Source organism: Cannabis sativa, chromosome 3 (assembly GCF_029168945.1).
Source record: "Cannabis sativa cultivar Pink pepper isolate KNU-18-1 chromosome 3, ASM2916894v1, whole genome shotgun sequence".
NCBI lineage: Eukaryota > Viridiplantae > Streptophyta > Magnoliopsida > Rosales > Cannabaceae > Cannabis > Cannabis sativa.
In genome coordinates, this window is record NC_083603.1 from 41,509,323 (window position 1) to 41,524,337 (window position 15,015).

Genomic DNA, 15,015 nt, shown 5'->3' on the forward strand with positions numbered 1-15,015 from the left:
AATTTTAATTTTAATATATCCGTAAAATTATATTAGGCTAATTAGGATTTTTGTCCCCTGAACTTTGACATGTACTAAATCATGCCTCCTGAACTTTTAAGGCCGTTAAAAATGCCTCCTAAACTATTGAGATTGTTGGATTTAAGGACTTTTGTCTAATTTCATTCAATTTCACTATTTCAGTGATTATTTATGTACTAAATCATGCTCCCCAGACTTTGATATCTACCAAATCATACTCCTCGAATTTTGACATATACTAAATTATGGCCCATGAACTTTCATCCATGTTAGACTTTTTTACTAAAATTGGAAAAAAGTCCTTAAATCCAACAATCTAAATAGTTCAGGGGGTATTTTTAACGACCTTAAAAATTTAGAGGGCATGATTTAGTACATGTTAAAGTTCAGGGGGCAAAAATGTTAATTAGCCATTATATTAATAGTCTCAAACTCAAGAATCTCCTTAATTTGTAAGTACCTAATTTTTCAAGCTTAAGAATTATTACCATAATTTTTTAATATTACATCAAAAGGTTTTTTTTTTTTTTCCAACTTATGCATCAATTTTCACTTACATACAAAGCAAAAGTGAATAAATAATTAAATAAAGAGGAGAGGGCCTTTAAGCAAAGTGTTCTCAATGAGTCGTCTCCTCCAACAGTCCAACTTTGGCTCAGCCCATCATGACTGAGAATGAGAACAACATTCATGGCGGAAGCTCATTTCTCATTCCCAGGACCCTTTATTTCCCTAAATTCACAATACCCATTTCACATTTACCTCAGTTATCTATACTTTTGCTCTTGTTTACTCTCTCTTCTTCTTCATCATCATCGAGTGTTCCAGTTCCACCCCCACTCCCAGTTCTCCCCATTCCCTCAGCTTCTCAGCTTCAATGGCAGCTCAGCAACATGGCCCTCTTCCTCCATTTCGGTCCTAACACCTTCACAGACACCGAGTGGGGAACCGGCCACGCCGATCCCTCCATCTTCAACCCAACACTCCTCAACGCCACTCAGTGGGTCCACGTCGCCAAGGACTCAGGGTTTCCTCGGGTAATTCTTACAGCCAAACACCACGATGGATTTTGCTTGTGGCCATCTGACTACACCAATTACTCGGTCAGTTCCAGCCCCTGGAGAAACGGCACCGGCGATGTCGTCGGCGAGTTGGCATCCGCCGCCAGGGAAGCTGGGATCGATTTGGGGTTGTACCTTTCACCTTGGGATCGCCATGATAAGGCTTATGGGAAGACTGTTGAGTACAATGAGTTGTATCTTGGTCAAATGACTGAACTCCTCACCAGGTATGGAGATATCAAGGAAGTATGGCTTGATGGTGCAAAGGGAGAAGGGGAGAAATCTATGGAGTATTTCTTTGATGATTGGTTCAGTGTAATTCATCAGCACCAGCCAGGATCTATGATATTTTCAGATGCTGGTCCTGACACCAGGTGGATTGGGGATGAGGCTGGTGTTGCAGACTCTACTTGTTGGTCTCTTTTCAACTGCAGTAACGCCAAGATCGGTGCCACTGATCCTCAGTGAGTTCACTTCACTTTCTTTCTTTCTAAGTTATATAATCTTCAAGTTTATTTATTGTCATTCCAATGATATTTGGGAACATCTTGATCTTGACTGAGAATGAATGAAATTGTTTTAGCATTTTATCATGGTTTGGTGTTGGTTGATTGTTATGTGATTGTCATTATAATCTTGAAGTTTATTGTCAATCCTATGATATTTAGGAACATCTAGACTGAGAATGAATGAATGAAGTTATTTTATCTGTCATCATCAGCATTCTATCATGGTTTGGTTTGGTGTTGGTTTTTTGTTATGTGATTGTCATTATAATCTTTTTGTTGTCAATCCAGTTATATTTAGAAACATCTTGACTGAGAATGAACAATGAAGTTGTTTTGTTCTGTCATCAGCATTCTATCATGGTTTGTTATGTGATTGATTTGTCATTATGGTTAAGGGAAGATAAAAACAAAGGATTTTATTGAGCATTATCCTTTCCTTTCGAAAGTGTATTTTCTTTTTTCAACGTCTTATGTTTGTTTCACTTGAATGTTGAATTGGTTATTTCTTCAACAGATATTCGAGAGGCGGAGACCCAGATGGACATGATTGGGTGCCAGCCGAGTGTGATGTCTCAATTAGGCCTGGATGGTTTTGGCATGCATCAGAAGTTCCAAAATCTGCTTTGACTCTTCTTGACATATACTACAAATCAGCTGGAAGAAACTGTCTTTTGTTGCTAAATGTGCCTCCAAACTCCTCAGGTCTAATTTCACCTGAAGATATAAAAGTGCTTCAAGAGTTTAGTGAGCTCAGAGTGTCAATATTCTCCCATAACATAGCTACAGATGCTCTACTTTCTGCCAGCAGTACAAGAGGATCGCGTTTCAACGCTTATAATGTCGTTGAAGAAGGTATCTACACATATTGGGCACCAGCACCAGCACCTAAGAAGAATCAGTCAGATTGGTCTTTGTCTATAGACTTTAAAGAACCAGTGTCCTTCAATGTTTTACGAATTCAGGAGCCAATTCAAATGGGGCAGCGGATTGTCGAGTTTCACCTTGAGATATTTGATGCAGATGAGGGGTGGAAGGAGGTAGCAAATGGCACCACAGTGGGATATCAGAGGCTGTTGCAATTTCCTACTGTAAAATCTCAGCATTTGAGATTTGTCATTGACAAGTCCAGAGAAGATCCACTGATTTCGTACTTGGGAATTTATATGGATCGGTATTCATACCCGAGCAACCATGTATTCAATCCACAAGGAAGACACTACAAGAACACCACTGCATGTATTCAACCTATTGTTGTCAACGCTTCTCATGCCACAATGTAAATTTTTATAGATACGTTGTTAATGTCCATTAACTTTTCTTAAAAGTATATTTTTAAATGGTATGTTTGTTTACATTATTAATATTATCTTTGGTGGTGATAAGTAATGATAGTTATGAAAATTCTTCTGAGTTGTATTGTTAGTAATGTTGTGTTACTGTATGTTTTGTTTATGTTTAGTGACTATATTATTCAATTATTCAAGTAGAACAATCCATTCCTTTGTAGGCAACAATAACAAGCAAGCCAAAGGCCAAATCATCCAATGCTAATTTATAACACCAATGGTCAGTACTGAAGTTGGTAAGATATAGAATTTTGCTAGTGTTAATCATGTATAATTTATATGTCAGATAGATCAAAAGGTCCTTGTATGCTAGCAAATGTTTATGTTTTTCATTTTATGTACAATTGAGTTCCACACTTATTTTTGTTTTGTTACTATGTTATGTTCTGTATCTTTTTTTAAAAAAAACTTATTTTTATTGTAAAATTGAAACTAAAGATCGCAGTAAGTTCAAAGCAATCATTTATTATGCTTTTTTTAAAACAAAAATCTTATGTTTATGGATTTTTTTTTTTACATATATTTATGCTATACTAATTTATTTTGAATTTTTATTGGATATACGTAATATGCATTTTAATAACATAAATAAATTTGGGATATTTTGCTTAAATGTAAAATATGGTATTTTAATATATATCACCTAATTAGAAATAGTTTATCTGAGTTTTTTTTTTTTTTTTAAGTTTTAACAAAAAAAAAAAAATAACAATATTACAAAAATACTTCCGCCAAATAAACAAACATACAGCCCAAATAAAAAAAATTACACAAATACCACTTACACACATCTTCAACCCACGATCCATGCTTCCTGGGCAACTATCGTGCAACCATCGCGCAACCAACGCAACTGAAACGAAAATTCAACCAGAAAGAGAACCACCATAAATTCTGGCGACTTCACCTGAGAAGACGACCATAATCAATCAAAACATGGGTTGTTTCGAATTCATAAAAAAAAAGTGTAGAAAAACTACTACGAAACTAAAACAACCGGAAATCCAATTTAATTTGCATAAAACTAATGTCCATGAAAAACTTTTAGATCCATGAAAGGTAGATCTCAAAAAGTTGAACTGGAGTTCTAAAACAATCCAACTCAAGTATAATCCAAAAAAAATTACATCAATACTATAGTAAAATGTTTATCCTTGTGTATTTTTGTTGTTTTCCAAATTTCTAATGGTGAATTTGTTCATATTAAATCAAAAAGAGACATGTAGATTGTTACGAATTTTATGTTTACTACGCAAGTATACGCAATCAAGTAGTATCTCACGCAAGTGAGGTCGAACCACAGGGAATTGGATTAAGTACTACTAAACTATACTTATGATTCTATTTGGAAAAATAATAATTTTTGCAATTAAAAAGTAAATAACTCAGAAAATTAAAAAGAGAATAAACAACGATTAATCAAGATGAGATATTAGGGAGGTGAATCCTGTTGATAAGTTACCAATGTTAATACCTAATTGCGATCCTTATCTTAATGTGAATGACAGATTATGAATTAACCTAACTCTTTTCAGATCTTTTAGGTTCTAAATCTTATGTTCTCTAATTAACTTCTTAATTAAATCAACACAAAATCAGCATTAAGCAATAATCTATTGGTCACTGAGGCTATGTAAATACTTTCGTTTCACATCAAAACCTAGACTATCCAAATTTTAGCATTCTCAATTCTCACTTTTCAGATTTCGAATTGAGATCATTAAACATGTAAAAGGTGATCAAACTTGCACATGGAATTAAACACAAATATAGATAGTATTCACACATAAGATGAAGGAATGACAATTATTTATTAACTAGGCATAAACTTAAACAACATTCATCATCCTCCCTTATTGGGAAATTTAGTTCAACATAACTCTAAAAACATCCATGATTAATTCAGAAACAACAACAAACATAAAGAAGAAATTAAGGGTAAAAGAAAGAAACTAGAAGGTGATATCGCTCCGGGTCTTCAAGATAGCTTCCTCTCCACTTGCATCCACTATTTAGGTTTATTTCTGCTTACTTTTGACCTTCAGTGTCGTATTCCTTATATAGGGATGAGAAGTGTGCCTCCAATTGAGAGAAAAATAAAAATTAGGTCAAAACCACGACGTCCGTACCAAGTCGCGACTAGCCTTTAAGCTGGTCGCGACTACAGGCAAACCCCAAAAATCAGAGGTTCTGCCAAATCTCGAAGTCGCGACCAGAGTCGCGACCAGGAAAAAGGGTCGCAACCTGGCTCTCATGAGGTCGCGACTACTGACGCGTCTGGAGCCGAATTTTCCAATTTTTTTCCAGTTTATCCCAGTTTTTTGCCATTTGACTGAATTTGAACTTTAACACTCCGGGAACCTGAAATAATGAAAATCAAGCGTAAAACTGCTCCAAAAAACACCAATAGACGAGAAAATGCTAACTTTAAAGACCCGAAATATAGGCTAATTATAACCTAACAAAATCCCCCAAACTAGATTCTTACTCGCCCCCGAGTAAGATAAAAAAAAAATTAACTATGCTATCAGATAATTACTATGCTACTGACTCATGCTCTGTTTTCTTCCTTGCATAAACTAGAATTTTGATCCTACTAACTCTAACAATTAACTCGGATACTCAATTGATAACACTATGTATAACCACAAAATTTATCCATATGTGAAACATTGTTATAAAAGTTTTACTCTTTCCAACAGCTCCAAAGCCCGATAACTCATAAGCTTGCATGCTTACCTTTCTCCACTAATGTTGACAATATCCTTTCGAATCATTAGGTCTTTTCAAGGTTTAGGATTATGGCTTAGATATTCAGAAAAAGACAAAAGACAATTTTGGCTCAAGATATCATAAGCACACAAACAGAACCCACAAACTTCTTGCTTTTCTTTTTCAAAACCCCATAGTGTTCCCACATTTACCAAGATTGAGAGAAGATATCTCTATTATTTTTCCCAACATCACTGAATTTTTTTTCAAACACATTCTTACTTTTTATTGTGTTTTTTTTTTCCATCATTCATATTTCATCATCATTTCATTTTTTTTTCAGTGGCATTGAATCACACATTTTTTCTTTTCTCAATCTTACAAGTTCTTCTCCCTCTAACTATTTTCTCACACTAAATATTTCTCTCCCCCAAACTAATTATTTAGCTTATGATATCATGCATAACATGGTGAAGAAAAATTAATAGTGTAGTTGCACAATTTTTCAAATCAATGAGTGAAAAACAAAACAGGTTTAGGCTCAAAAGGTTAACTAGGAATACACATTATTATGGTAGGCTTGAAAGGCTCAAACTATCCAACAAATGCCTAAGTCATATTCCAATTGAACACTATCAAGGATTTCACCTCAAAAGAATAAACATGCAAGTTCTAAGCTATCCTGTCAATCTTACCACAAACCATAGTAAAACAATTATAACAATTTTCACAGATTGAGTATTTGCAGAAAAACACAGGTTTCAAAACATCCGAACTAATCTAAAGAGTTAACAAAATCAAGCACACAGTTATTTTACTGTTTCAGATCACATCACACTAATCAGCAGTATACACCTATCATCAAACTTATTGCCATTCCTTAACTAAAACAAAAAACTAAAACAGAAAATTAAAATGCAGAAATTAAAGTGCAGAATTTAAAATTTTTAAGTCTCTCCCCCCAAACTAAAATATGACATTGTCCCGAATGTGACATTAAAGAAAAAGGAAAGGAAACTTACCTGAGCGCCACATCAACAAGCGGTTGATGCCCGTAATAAGCATCATGCTGGACAACTTGAAAGTTGTTTTTAAAAATGCCCTCAAGCTTGGCATGTAATGAGTTTGAACCAAAAGCCACACCAACAACACAAGACTTTCGATGATGAGCTTGGGGAGAAGCCTTTCGTAGCTCGTAGAGGATATAATATGGTGTTGATGAAATATATGGATCCATTGGTGGTTTGTTTGTCAATATCATTGATGCAGTTGAATCAATGATGTCATGTTCTTCCTCATCCTCCAATGTCACAGTTTCAACACTTTCATCTAACAACCCTTCTTCTTGTTGCTCACTCTTCACTTGGCTATCCATACCCTCACTTATGATTTCATATTCAATGATTTCCTTTTCACAAGGATCTTGATCTTCAACTGTAGGCTCATTATCTTTCTTGTATTCAAATAATGACCCTTCTTCATTGTACCAACAACTCTCATAACTTTCATCATTGGAGTTATTACATTCTGAATCATGAGTCATTGAATTATCACATAAAGATCTCACCATGTCAGTTAAGCGATTAATCTCTCCTGGAAGTGATTGTAGAAGTGATAGTAGTTGCTCCTCTTTTTCAGTTTGTTGGGATGAATTTGGGCAATAAGGTGGGTATTGGTGACTCCAACCCTGAAGTGATGGATTCCAATGTCAATCGTAATCAAAATCTGCCATATCATTCAACAGATTTATTACATCATAGCCTCTCATTAATAAAGGTGCTCCAGTTGCCTCTGCTCCATAATCAACCCAGCTTCTTGTTTCATCGTTAAGTCCATTATACAAGAGCCATGTAAAACATCCACTTGAGAAAGTGGGATAACATCTCTCTCCAAGCTCTTTAAATCTCCTCCAAGCAGAATAGAATGGTTCATTGTGTTGTTGGACGAAATCCTCAAGATATAGCATCTGGATTTATCTTGCAGTTCAAACTCATAAGTAAAACATTAGTAAAATTAAAAAATAAAACTAAATTAGTACTAAAAAGATAAAAAATTGAAACAACAAAATTAATACTAAAACTAAAAGAGTAATTTGCGGCATAAATACCTAAGTTTTATGCCGAGTAGCAGATAAATACCTAAGTCGTATTTTTGGCGGTAAAAATACCTTCCGTCACTAGTGTGGAACTTCCGTAGGTACCTGGCCGTTATGTGCCAGGTTAGTGGCCACGTGTCATTCTTTGATTAGTCCACGTCATTTAATTTATATATTTTATTTAAAAAATTAATTTAAACATTTAAAAAGTATTTTAATATTAAAAAAATCATTAAAAAAATATAAAAATTATATTACAATTAAACATAATGTATTAAAAAACTAAATTACATACTTAAAATAAAATTAAACACATTTAATATACATTCAAATTCATCCATTGCTCCTGAATCAAAAAATTTCTAACCCCAATTCAAATTCATCCATTGTTCTTCCCCAATTTTTTTTTACTCAGATCTACCTGTAGCAACATCAAATGTGGTCGAAAAATTCATCACTCACCAACATCTATCTAGCAAAATCAAATTGACAACAATGACTTTGTCGATGAAGAGGCACAAAGAAAAAACCTTACCTTTTTAAGGTGTTCAAGAGCTCATCCAAGACAAAAGCATCAACATCAGCAAAGAGCTCAAGAGCCTCATCTAGGTAAGACCCGAGTCCTGATCTAGCCTCATTAAGCTTATCATTAGCTCTCGCCACCGCCGGTCTATACAGAACCAGGTCGTACAAGAATCTCCCCTGAGGACTGAGCAGTGCAGCGTACATGGGTGGAGCGGAGACCGTAGCCAAATTGGGCGTGACCAGAGTCGATGAATCCTTCTCACTCGCGGGTTCATCTAATCGTCGTACATCGTTGGTCAATAGTCCCTGGAGGAACTTGACGGTGTCTGGTCCTCGGAACCGGACCACGGAGCAGGATTTGAGGAGGGAAGCTAAAGGACCCACTTTTTCGAGGTCTGCTTTCCGATGGAGGCTTCTGTAGTGACATAGATTGACCCAAATAGTTTTTAGGAACAGAAGGGCGTACCCAGATGAAGGGGACGAAGATTACTGGTTTTCAGCAAGAAGAAAATGGCAGTGAAGAAGAAGAGGACGATGAAGGGGACGAAGAAGAAAAGGGCAAGATTACTGGTGTTTGTGAAATTTTCTTTTGTGTTTATTTTTTAGTTTTAGGTTTTGAGTTTTAATTTATTTTATTTTAATTTAATTAAAATATGAATATTAAATATTTATTATTTTATTTTAATTTAAAATTATTTTTGTTTAATTTTTAATTTTTAAATTGATTTACAAATAAAAATTTAAAATTAAATGACGTGGACTAATCAAAGAATGACAAGTGGCCACTAACCTGACACATAACGTCCAGGTTCCTACGGAAGTTCCATACTAGTGACGGAAGGTATTTTTACCGCCAAAAATACGACTTAGGTATTTATCTGCTACTTTGCATAAAATTTAGGTATTCATGCCGCAAATTACTCAAACTAAAAAGAAAAACCAAATTAGAACAAAATTTAATTTTTAATAATATTACAAAATTTAATCTAAAAGAAACAAATTAGAAATAAGCAAAAGAATTAACCAAAGTAGAAGTTAGTATAATTTTATGTAATATTAATCTTTAAACAATTCCCCGACAACGGCGCCAAAAACTTGTTACGAATTTTATGTTTACTACGCAAGTATACGCAATCAAGTAGTATCTCACGCAAGTGAGGTCGAACCACAGAGAATTCGATTAAGTACTACTAAACTATACTTATGATTCTATTTGGAAAAATAATAATTTTTGCAATTAAAAAGTAAATAACTCAGAAAATTAAAAAGAGAATAAACAACGATTAATCAAGATGAGAGATTAGGGAGGTGAATCCTGTTGATAAGCTACCAATGTTAATACCTAATTGCGATCCTTATCTTAATGTGAATGACAGATTATGAATTAACCTAACTCTTTTCAGATCTTTTAGGTTCTAAATCTTATGTTCTCTAATTAACTTCTTAATTAAATCAACACAAAATCAGCATTAAGCAATAATCTATTGGTCACTGAGGCTATGTAAATACTTTCGTTTCACATCAAAACCTAGACTATCCAAATTTTGGCATTCTCAATTCTCACTTTTCATATTTCGAATTGAGATCATTAAACATGTAAAAGGTGATCAAGCTTGCACATGGAATTAAACACAAATATAGATAGTATTCACACATAAGATGAAGGAATGACAATTATTTATTAACTAGGCATAAACTTAAACAACATTCATCATCCTCCCTTATTGGAAAATTTAGTTCAACATAACTCTAAAAACATCCATGATTAATTCAGAAACAACAACAAACATAAAGAAGAAATTAAGGGTTAAGAAAGAAACTAGAAGGTGATATCGCTCCGAGTCTTCAAGATAGCTTCCTCTCCACTTGCATCCACTATTTAGGTTTATTTCTGCTTACTTTTGACCTTCAGTGTCGTATTCCTTATATAGGGATGAGAAGTGTGCCTCCAATTGAGAGAAAAATCGAAATTAGGTCAAAACCACGACTAGCCTTTAAGCTGGTCGCGACTACAGGCAAACCCCGAAAATCGGTTCTGCCAAATCTCGAAGTCGCGACCAGAGTCGCGACCAGGAAAAAGGGTCGCGACCTGGCTCTCATGAGGTCGCGACTACTGACGCGTCTGGAGCCGAATTTTCCAATTTTTTTTCCAGTTTATCCCAGTTTTTCCCTATTTGACTGAATTTGAACTTTAGCACTCCGGGAACCTGAAATAATGAAAATCAAGCGTAAAACTGCTCCAAAAGACACCAATAGACGAGAAAATGCTAACTTTAAAGACCCGAAATATAGGCTAATTATAACCTAACATAGATAGAGTTACGTACGTAGAAATACTGTTCTGATTTTAAATATTTCACAACAGTTGCATTACAGTTGCATTGCAGATGAATAAACATTTTGCCAACAGTTATTTCGTCTGATTGAAACCTTCGTCTGATGCAACCTTGGGCCAAACCACCCAGAAATTTTCTTCTGATTGAAACTTTCGTCTCATGCAACCTTCGCCCAACCACCTAGCAACCACCCTGCAACTATCGTCTGATTGAAACCCTTGTCTGATGCAAGTACTGCGCAACCACGCAACAACCACCCTACAACCATCGTCTGATTGTGTAAGTGATAGTGTAAGTAGTATTTTGGTAATTAAAATCACATAAAAGGTATAAATGTTGTCTTTACCTTATGGAGGTATTTTTGTAAATAAAGTGTCAATTTATATTTTCTATGTAATAATTCCTTATCTATATTTTTAATATCTTTTTCTCCCAAAACACCCTTACTCCCCCAAACTTTGACATGTACCAAATCATGCCCCCTGAACTTTTAAGGTCCTTAAAAATGTCTCCTGAACTATTGAGATTGTTGGATTTAAGGATTTTTGTCTAATTTTAATAAAAAAAGTCTAACATGGATGAAAGTTCAAGGGATTTAATATATGTCAAAGTTCGAAAGGCATGATTTGGTAGATATCAAAGTCTAACATGGATGAAAGTTCAGAGGACATGATTTAATATATGTCAAAGTTCGAGAGGCATGATTTGGTAGATATCAAATTCTGGGAAGCATGATTTAGTACATAAACAATCACTAAAATAGTAAAATTGAATGAAATTAAACAAAAATCCTTAAATCTAACAATCTCAATAGTTCAAGGGGAATTTTTAACGGCAAAAAAAGTTCAGGGAGCGTGATTTGGTATATGTTAAAGTTTAAGAGGTAAATCCTAAATAGCCATAAATAAAAGGATGAGAAATAACTATCTAGAGATGAATCCTCCTTTTCCTTCTCTTTTGTACTTCTTTTCTCCTATTTCTTTTCTTCATAATTCCTATTTTCTGCTGTGTCTTTCTCTCTAAAAAGGCAGCCAAGCACAAGTATGGAATGATGGAGAGTAGGTTGTATTCTACTTTCCATTTTTCCTACTCTTCAAAGCTTTGCTCCAAGTAGATCAGCTGCACCTCATCAAAAAAAAAAAAAAAAAAAAAAAAGTAGATCTGCTGCACGTACACTAATCCCATCCCCCCACCTAAGTCTCAAAATTGTCACATCAATTAATGTAGAGAAATCAGCCACAACTACTTTTGGTGCATCAAAATCTGCACAAAAATTATGCATCACATAGAGCCTTTTCTTTATCAAAAATCATTCAAAAGTTACCAACTTGAATAAAATACCAAAAGTCACATAAAGAAAAGAGAAAGACTTAAAAAATACTAAATATAAATAGCTTAATTAAAGACAAAATTAAAAGTTATCAGCGGTTCTCTAAAATATTTATTAATTTAAAATATATAGAACTCAATATTAAAATACACTAATAATAACACTATGTATACCACCTCATGCGGTGAGATACCACTTAGCATTTTCAATTATAAACCCTAGTTGTTATGCTAGCTTATTTGGAATTGTAATAGTCATCGGAATTGGAATAGCCACTTTCAACGAACTCTACTTGTATAGTTAACCAGTCCCACAATATATTCTTTTATTCAACTGCAACTGGTGTAAGCGTGACTGCATCATTAAGGTGATTATTCACACTAAACTGAGAAATGTGAGTATATATTAAACTATTAATATTATTGTTGTATATATAATGTATTTTGTTTAAATATTATTTTAAGGTTTTTGTTTATTCTCTTTTTAATTTCTTTTCTTATCATGTAGAACTTTTTTTTCTAATATAATATGTGTGTGGACAGTGGACATGAGGTTTTGTTTATTATGTGTGGTAAAAACTATCAATTTTTTTAAACAAAACCTCTCCATTACCGATAAGAATTTCCCGCCTCACCTCCGGAATAGACGGAGACGATGCGGAAAACATGATAGGGGCCGGGGCGGAAAATGTATTCCCTGCATCGCCGGCCCCATGTGTTCATGTGCATATATATCCCTAGAGTCCTCCTGTTGAATGATTCATTACGTACTCATTGGTGACTTCTAGAAAGACCCCTCAGAAGAATAGTCCTCTCGTTTATTGATGGACTGTCTGTCTCGTGTCACATGACAAGAATTATAATTTTCTCATCAGTTGAATATATATTCCTTGGGAAAGTGATTAATTTGATGAGAGCCTCAGTCATCACTTATTAAGTGATTAATGGCTCCAATTGGTCCAACCAGTTGTTTAAATGTGGCCCGAGAGCTGTTTATGGACACAATCTGAGTCAGACATTTTTGGCTCATTTTATAATATTCCAACAATCATTTTGGGCTGATATGAAATTGTATAAGAGACTTTGCAATACGAAAGCGATGCCACAAAAGAAAATGCAATTAAATGAAGTTAAAAATGCAATTAAATGAAGTGGAGAGAAGAATAGTCAGATTAGATAGATGGAATAGTAACCCACCCAGATAACTACTTTTTACATTGATGGAATTGACTATTCTTCTCAACATATATAATGGAAGTCTTTCTTACGCTAATAATATTGCCCTACGTACGTTTTGCTTATTATATATATATATGTAGAATTATTATTATTATTATTATTATTATTATCATTATCATGTCAGGAAGATCAGGAACCTCATCATTATTAGTACCATTGGTTAGTACTTTGATTATCTATGTGGTTTGCTGGTTTGTTGTTATTGATGTTTCATTAACAAGAGCCCAGAATATTAATGGAACGCAGCCCACTACAGCTCCCTCTGAAGGTATTCTTCTCTATCTTAATGTCTCTCTTAAATTATGTATTTTGTTATCACAAAATTCACATACCTTAATTATGAAAATAATTTGGTTGTAGTGAAAGCTTTGAACTCTATGTTTGAGCAATGGAAGATAAAGGCTGACACTCAAAACTGGAACATAAGTGGGGAACCATGCAGTAGTGCCGCCATAAACAACTCCATCTACATCAATAACTCACCGAGCCCTTTTATCAAATGCGACTGCACTTTTAATAATGGTTCTCTATGTCACATTACTCAACTGTATGTACATTTATATATATATCTTTATTTTTGGATTAGTATTGACTCTTGATGACATTATGTGTTTCTTTTTTTAATAACTTACTCATTAGGTTTATTTTAATTTTTATCATCATTTTTATATTCTTTAAGATATATCCATTTTATAAAGGATGTTCTCATTAGATATTAGACAACTCACTTGTAAAAATGGGTGTATTTTATAAAATATAACGTGATGGTATTTTTAATTAATAGATACAAAAAAGAAATAGGCCTTTTTTATGGACTAATATTCAAAAAAATTGTTAAAGAAAAACAATTTGAAGGCTTCTTGGGCTTAGAGGTAAAGGTCTATGCTAACTGTAATTTCCCACAGTTTAATGGTAATATTAATAATAGAAATTGCAGGTAGGCGTAGGCTGTTGTGAACATCCTTTAAAGTGATATATGATCCAACTTTGTTTTGTGATTTAGTTTTGGTCATAACAATGCAGGAGAGTTTCTAGAATGGATGTTGGTGGTCAGATTCCAGAAGAGCTATGGACTCTAACCTTTCTCTCCTATCTGTATGTGCTTATTCTTCTGACCTTTCAATGCTTATCATTACCTCTTCAGTCAACATTAATTTATTATTACCTACACTTTGTTTTAATTCCATCATCATTTTTTGTAGGAATTTGGGCCGCAATTTCTTGACGGGTTCTCTTTCTCCATCAATTGGAAACCTCACTAACTTGCAATACTTGTAAGCCTACAAACTTAAAATTTGAGCTTGGAACTAACTAACAAAACTTAGTATGATATATGTTCAAAATATTTCTCTTTACTTATCCTTTTCTTTTTGGGATTACTACAAGGTACTTAGGTATGAATGCATTGTCAGGAGAGGTCCCAAAGGAATTGGGACTACTTACTCAGCTATCTACTTTGTAAGTTATTCTTTATGAAATTTCCATTGACCAATTCAATCACATTATTATTGACATTAAATCTTGGAATACAGGTACATTCTATCGAATAATTTCTCTGGTCCGCTGCCGCCAGAACTAGGGAATTTGACCAAATTAGAAATTTTGTAAGTTGGTGGTAACAATTTATCCTTTGAGATTTCCTATTCAACTTAATGAGTAATGGAGTAGTAAATTGGTCCCAATATCCACCCTGATTACTTTGCTTTTCCTTGTTTATTTTATAGTAGTTTTTCCAGTTGTGGAGTTAGTGGCGAGATTCCTTCAACATTTGAAAATCTCCGAAGCATGAAAACATTGTAAACTGTTTCTTCTATGTACCCTCTCATCATGATATGATATGAT

General features: G+C 34.1%; 2 protein-coding genes across 2 annotated transcripts in view; both read left to right on the top strand.

Moving 5' to 3' along the window:
* The first annotated feature begins 542 nt into the window (after window positions 1-542).
* LOC115709179 (alpha-L-fucosidase 1) lies at window positions 543-3,001 on the top strand. Its single transcript, XM_030637223.2, has 2 exons — window positions 543-1,546; window positions 2,106-3,001. Exons 1-2 carry the CDS (start codon window positions 687-689, stop codon window positions 2,869-2,871), a joined length of 1,626 nt encoding a protein of 541 aa, XP_030493083.2. The 5' UTR covers window positions 543-686; the 3' UTR covers window positions 2,872-3,001.
* Window positions 3,002-13,245: 10,244 nt separating this feature from the next.
* LOC115711010 (probable LRR receptor-like serine/threonine-protein kinase At1g56140) overlaps window positions 13,246-15,015 on the top strand; it is a 34,221-nt gene continuing 32,451 nt past the window's right edge. Inside the window, exons 1-7 of the mRNA XM_061111135.1 lie at window positions 13,246-13,441; window positions 13,534-13,720; window positions 14,197-14,268; window positions 14,376-14,447; window positions 14,560-14,631; window positions 14,706-14,777; window positions 14,898-14,969. Of these exons, the coding sequence (XP_060967118.1) occupies window positions 13,291-13,441; window positions 13,534-13,720; window positions 14,197-14,268; window positions 14,376-14,447; window positions 14,560-14,631; window positions 14,706-14,777; window positions 14,898-14,969 (698 nt within the window). The 5' untranslated portion in view covers window positions 13,246-13,290. The remainder of the gene's footprint in view (window positions 13,442-13,533; window positions 13,721-14,196; window positions 14,269-14,375; window positions 14,448-14,559; window positions 14,632-14,705; window positions 14,778-14,897; window positions 14,970-15,015) is intronic.